This window comes from Etheostoma spectabile, chromosome 2, assembly GCF_008692095.1.
Source record: "Etheostoma spectabile isolate EspeVRDwgs_2016 chromosome 2, UIUC_Espe_1.0, whole genome shotgun sequence".
NCBI lineage: Eukaryota > Metazoa > Chordata > Actinopteri > Perciformes > Percidae > Etheostoma > Etheostoma spectabile.
Genome location: NC_045734.1, coordinates 2,820,893 through 2,827,772, shown reverse-complemented (window position 1 = coordinate 2,827,772; position 6,880 = coordinate 2,820,893). Strand labels below are relative to the sequence as shown.

General features: G+C 43.6%; 1 protein-coding gene across 1 annotated transcript; it reads left to right on the top strand.

Annotated features, from left to right (window-relative positions):
* The first annotated feature begins 28 nt into the window (after positions 1–28).
* LOC116707154 (ras-related protein Rab-33B) lies at positions 29–5,228 on the top strand. The gene is made up of 3 exons (XM_032544385.1): positions 29–445; positions 3,690–3,868; positions 4,715–5,228. Exons 1-3 carry the CDS (start codon positions 227–229, stop codon positions 5,031–5,033), a joined length of 717 nt encoding a protein of 238 aa, XP_032400276.1. The 5' UTR covers positions 29–226; the 3' UTR covers positions 5,034–5,228.
* The last annotated feature ends 1,652 nt before the right edge of the window (positions 5,229–6,880 follow it).

Here is a 6,880-nt window from a genome sequence, read left to right as displayed (position 1 = left end):
CCACCGCAGACGCCAGTCCTCCGCATGCTCTCCTCCCACTCCCTTAGGGCCGTGAACACAACCTAAAGAGAGCGGTCTGTCCCCAGAAGTCCAACTATATTTTGTTCATGTCTAGTGAAGCTGCATTTCTAGAAACCTTTCTTGGAGATACCGTGTGACGCGGAGCGTTGTTTTGGCGCTTTGTCAGATTTCATGTGAATTTACTGTTTAGTTGAACGACGGGAAAATGGAGTCATCTCTTGAGTTTTCCAGCTCTTTGGGCAGTGTGTCCTCCGTATTGACTCGATGTCGGACCTTTAAAGTGCTGGTGATAGGAGACTCCGGGGTGGGGAAGACCTGCCTCACGCACCGGCTCTGCGCCGGGGAGTTCCCCAGCAGAGTGGAGGCCACCATCGGGGTGGACTTCCGCGATCTACAGCTGGATATCCATGGAGAGAAAATCAAGGTATGCATCAAGGCAAGGAAGCTTTATTTCTAAGGCACATGTTGCCGCAACAAGGCAATTTGAAATACTTTCGGCTACATACAATTAGTCTGTTAATTGTTTTTAACCCTGTGTTGTCGTTGTGTCTGTGACTCTTGCAGAAAAGGAAGTTACTCAGTGTCCAAAACGAAATTCTCCTTAGGGAGACTAAGAACTGTACTTTGACTTTGACATCGCCTAAAACAGTTAAAAACACTTAGATGTAATGTATGTATAAAAACAGAAATAGCATAAGATGGGTATAAAATAAAGAATAAAAAGTTGCAGTGCAGCAGGGGCGTTCAAAGCCCTTTTGTAAACTTGATCCCAGCACCCCAAAATTGAATTGCTAAAAACTAAAATGTTGATATTGATAACATATGATAATCCAGCACCATGGAACTAAACCCAGAATCTAGATGCCGAGATCATTCTGCATAAATCTCTAATTTTCAAAAGTTATTGATAGCATTTGGGGAATTGTCAGCTTTTCCGTGAATAGAGGACTCCTAGAAAGGCAGCATCACAAACAAAGGTCTTAAGCTGTGATTTAACCCTGCTGTTGGCCTCTGGTCAAATTTGACCCATTTTCTAAAAGTTTCTAGCCTCTATTAGAAATTTGGGTTTCTATCAACCAAAATGTCCCCAAAAAATAACGTGGACGGTTCCATACGACGCTCTTTAAAAGTAAAATAAATGATCAGTTCACTACTTTGAATGCGGACGTTTTATTCAATTTTATAGCATTTGGAGAAAAAAAATGGACGAAAGAACGTTGGGGGAAAAAAAAGTGACAAAAATGACAGAAAAAGCTTAAAAAACATTGGGGGAAAACATAACAAAACCTCAAAAAAAAAGCACAGAAGAAAAGTGACAAAAAACATTGTGAAAAGGGGGGGAAGAACATGGAAATGGAAAAGTTGTGCGTTGGGCAGGAGGACGACACGAGGGTTAACAGAACTTGGAGTTGCAGCGGCCAATTGAAACAAATTGCGGGTCAAAACAAATGAGCAGGCTAACACATCGGTTTACACACACCGGCGGCTTCTAACTGGCTCGTTAGTTTAAATAAACCGCCTGCTAATAAAGGAACCCACGTCGTGTTGACTCTTTTAGGCTGTATGTTAATCACCTGTAAGTTTCACATTGAATTCAGTGCTCTTCATGGGCCCAATCCCACTGATGATTCAGACCATACCCAATTCAATCCAGTTGTATTTATAGTATCAATTCATAACAAGAGTTATCTTAAAACACTTTACAGAAGGTCTAGACCACTCTATAATTTACAAAGACCCAACAATTCCAGCATTTAGTGCAGCTGTAGTCAAACTTCCTTTTAGGAAGAAACCTCGGAGAGACCCAGGCTTTTGGTAGGCGGTGTCTGACGGTGGTGTAATAAACGGTGGCAATGAAATGAAAATAATGGAACTGTGACTAGAAATAGTAGTTGTAGTAGTACATGGCATAGAAGGGCACTGCACAACATAGCAGGGCACTCTAGAACATAGCAGGGCACTCTAGAACCTAGCAGGGCACTCTAGAACATAGCAGGGCGTAGCAGGGCACTCTAGAACCTAGCAGGGCACTGTAGAACATAGCAGGGCACTACAGGGTGTAGCAGGGCACTGCATGGTGTAACAGGGCACTGTAGAACATAGCAGGGCACTGTAGAACATAGCAGGGCACTGCAGAACATAGCAGGCCACTCTAGAACCTAGCAGGGCCCTGTAGAACCTAGCAGGGCACTGCAGAACATAGCAGGGCACTGCAGAACATAGCAGGGCACTGCAGAACATAGCAGGCCACTCTAGAACAGAGCAGGGCACTCTAGAACCTAGCAGGGCACTGCAGAACATAGCAGGCCACTCTAGAACCTAGCAGGGCACTGTAGAACCTAGCAGGGCGTAGCAGGGCACTGCTACAAAAACAAAACCAAGCAGGGACTCAGGTTTATGAGAGGACAGAATACTCCAGTTAGACTTCTACAAGTTAGAGAAGAATATTGCTGTAATGCAGTTCCACCACTTTTTTTTTTAGCATCATGATAGAAACGACATAGAATAATGTAAACGATAGATATTTTTATAGCCTTTTGACAATATTTCTCATCATATAGCCCAGCCCTTACTCTGACGCCCCCACTGTGCGGTGTGGCTCTGCCGAGGTATTTGTCCCAGACTGCATGACTGAGGGTCCTCTGGATTAAAGAAAATCAGCTAAACCAATGCAGCCTGTAAATCCATGTGAAGATGACATGCTTGCTTCCAGTGGCATGCTAGCGGTTACATCAGCAGCCTCATAACGCCATTTAACTCAGCTCTGACTTTTGAACCGTGTTGTGTGATCACATGGAAGGGACTGGTCTATTCCGTGATTCTAGATTCAAACTGTGGGTGTTTAGTAGCTTGTGCTACTTCCTGAGTGTTTTGAAACAACCACATGACAGGGGAAGTGTGTCAGTGGTGACAGGATTTAGTTTATAACTTTAGGGTGGAGGAGGTTTCCAGCTTTGCCCCCAGTACCCCCAGTACCTTTAAATTATTTACCTTTATAGCTGTTATATTAGACTTCTGGGGCAAATCCAAGTCAATCAAGCCAAGTCTCATGGAAATCAAGTCAGTACTCAAGTCCAAATCAGGCCCCAGGTCTCCAGGTTTTTGAAGGCTGACAGACTCAGTCAGACGACACAGCATTTGAAGATTTTTCCTTTCGTATCTGTGTTTACAGGCTTTCATGCAAAGTCCTTTCACAGCTTAGACCTAGTAATCAAATAGGTTTGTGTTAATGTGTTCAGTGCCTGCATTGGACCAAAAAAGGTGCCAGTACCCTAATTCAGCAGTTCCATGACATGATCATCGCATGTGTTGTGGACACACTTCTGTGGACACACAGTGTATTGTATTAAGTTGTACATTTATGTTGTCTCCAGTGTGTGTATTTACTTGATTGAACAGCACTAGATTGGTGTTATTCGCAGAGAGTATGTTGTATAAGCGTGACAGAGAGAGATGAGATCAACTTGTCTGCTCTTTTTTTTTCTCTGTGATGATTCACTGTGTGTGTGTGTGTGTGGTGGGGGGGGATTTATTTTCCTCTTCGTGCCTGTCCTCTTATTCATTTCCTCTTTACCACTTTTTTTTTCTTCTTTTACTAAAACCTCCTCCAAATTGCCAACCTACATATCAATCTATCGTTTTCTCCATTCAAATCCCCCAACCTCCAGCTCCAGCTGTGGGACACAGCAGGACAGGAGCGTTTCCGTAAGTCCATGGTCCAACACTACTACCGCAACGTCCACGCCGTGCTCTTCATATATGATGTCACCTGCCCCGCCAGCTTCCGCAGTCTGACCGCCTGGATAGAAGAGTGCCGGCAGAACTCCCTCGGGCAGGACATCCCCAGGTAGGCTCGCATCGCCAGACCTGTCTCCACCAACTTTGGAGTCAGGTCTGGCTACACCACACATTAGGAGACAAACAAATGCTCTGGGTTGTTTGCATTTCTTTAAACCAATCACGGTCGTCTTTGGCGGGGCTAAGCTCCGGACGCAGAGACCGTGGCTCTGCAAAAAGGTCTTGGGAAGGACCTTGTTTTGATGGAACATTTGGACCCCGCCGAAGAAAACGCCACATACTCTACGATATTAAATGGAGTTTAATATTCTGTTGACACAATACAGTAACGTGAGCTATTTAAATCAGCTGATACATGTTTAAACCTCATTAGCTTTTAACAGTGTTACACCATGTGTACTTCGTCCACAGCAGTCCCACCACTTTGTCCCAAAACGTCCCAGTTAGAGAGTCAACGCCGTAAATATATTCTTTGTAAATCTTTATAATCACTCCCCGAAAGAATTAAGCAGGCCGGCCTTGTTGCATGATCCAAATTTTTCCTCAAAACTTTCCTTTTTCAGCGTGTGGCTTTCTAGCTCAAAGTTTGTTGTTGTTTCCCAAAAAGAACAAGAGAGTTTGAGACCGGGAACACACAGAGATCGGAAGGCGAGGGACATGTCAGGCAGTTGTCCTTTTTAAATGTATTTCCGTCGATTCCGACTAGTCCCCAGGTGACTGCATCCGCTCTGTGCACTGCTACTCACTGAAAGGAAAGAGTTTGCTTTATTGTTATTTTTTTTGTAAATCAAATCGATCATTTGTAGTCCACATCCTGCGTCCATATTACTGTTGTGCAACTTTTAATATCACCATCCTCCAGTTAGTCCCTTTGCACTGGCCTTTCTCCTGGCAGGTTCCTGGTGGGTAATAAGAGCGACCTGCGGGACCCCCGCAGGGCCGACGGCCAGGTGAGCCAGGAGCTGGCGGCCAGCTTCGCCAAAGCCCACGGCATGATGTCGTTTGAGACGTCGGCCAAGAACCCGCCGAACAAATGCGGCAACGGTCGCCTAGTTGATGCCGAGGTGTCGTATCAGCAGGATAAAGTGGAAGACATCGTTGCTGCTCTTGGTGCCAAACTGAAGAGAACTTCAGTAACAAGCTCCCCGGACTGCGGCTCCTTTAAAATCCTCAACAAGAAAAGAGCCGAGAAAGAGCTGTGGACCTGCTGCTGAGAGACGTTTCTCTGTTCAGATGGGACGTTTTAGCTCTTTATAGGTCTATGATTGGGTGTGAACATGTGTTTGAGTGAGTGAGCAAATGACTGTGATTGTGTGCATAATAATCACTTTTAGACCAAAGACAAAACAACGATGCTTGAACAATGTTACATTTGAAATACAGCTGCTGTTACTCACACACCAATCTTAAATGTGGACATTTTTGTATATTTGTGATATTATTAATGCAAAATAAAAGACTGTGAATGTATTTGGTGGAGGCTCTGTTGTGCTGTATACCAGTAATTTTAGGACAGTGGTGTGTATAATGATGAAGTATGGTCCAATCTAATCCTGGCTGTTAGGAGTCTCCCACCGCAGGACTGTGTCCAGATGGACAAATCATCACATCAGTGAACTGTCATGCACCAGCCTTGTGCATGAGCAGTGTGGGCGTCGCGCATCACATGTGTTGAGATTGTGCGTCCAATCGATGACTCAGAGACCGTCACATGATGAGGGAGAACCTCTTCTGCTGACAATTTAAATCCTGCATCAACCCGGGGGGGGGTTGTGTCCGTCATGTTGATGCAACATTCAACAGGCATCTGGTAGATGTCTTCCTCTAGGCTCAGGAAAGACAAAAGCAAAGAACTAAATAAGTTAGAACACCCCTAAAAATACCCTGACAGTGGTTGAATACAAGTCATGGACAATGAGGATCTTTATGATTTCAAAAGACAATCATGGACACAAAGGACCCACAGACCTTAACACTGACATGTAACCTGATTCTCCCCCCCTGTTTACCTTGTCATATGATGACCCTGTCTGATAAAAGATTAAAAAAAAAAAAAAGTTCTAAAATTAGAAATAAAAGAGAAGAGTTTTCTGTGTAGATAACAAATCTCTCAACAAACTGTTTTTCTGACTGTTGACTGGGAACAGCTGTGTTTGTAGAAGCAGAGCGTGGATTACTGACACATCTACACCTGCTTCCAAAGGGGCATGGAAAAGGGAAGAAATCTGAAGCTTAGGGTTAAACTTCTGACAATCTTGTCACTCTCTCAGTGATTTCCACTGTACTGTAGCTAAGTACAATGCTTCAGAGACAGCCTATAAAGAGGCATTCCACTAATTTCACACATTACTCTACTCTCTGGGCTCTGGAGGTCCCATATTGTAAAAAGTAAGATTTCCACGGCCTTTTTTTATTATAAATAATGGTTTACAGTGCTCTATGAATACTGGGAAAGTATCAATAATCCACAGAGAAATAAAACGACATGAAAGCATGGATCCACCCTGCCTTGTACATGGCAAATGGTTTCAAACTGGTTGTTTTATGGTGTGAGGGATATTTTCTTTGCACTCATTGGCCCCCTTAATACCAATTGAGCATTGTTTGAATTAGAGATGTTCCTGTACCGATACACCTCCAATACTGTCTAAACGCTGGTATCGGGAAGTACTGGAGTTTATGCACCGATCGGGTACCACGTAATAAACCCCTAAAGAAAATCTATGTAAAAGTAGTTATTTATCTTCTTTTTCCACTTATAACTGACTGTCAAACTGGAGGATAAAAGAAAGTTCTGTGGCGTTTATTGTTTGGCAGATTAACCTGAGCCAGACCGACAACAAAGATAGAAATCATATCACATCCATACAGGGCTCGTAGTATATAGTTGGTAAAACATAATAAAATATATGACACATGTGCTTCGGATCAATTCTCGGTATCGACTAATACCGCAAGTTCAGGTATCAGGATCGTATCAGGAAGCCAAAAACGGTGTCGGACCATCTGAGGCCTTTAAACTAGAAATGTCTCTTTGCATATTGTTGCTGACTATCTACAT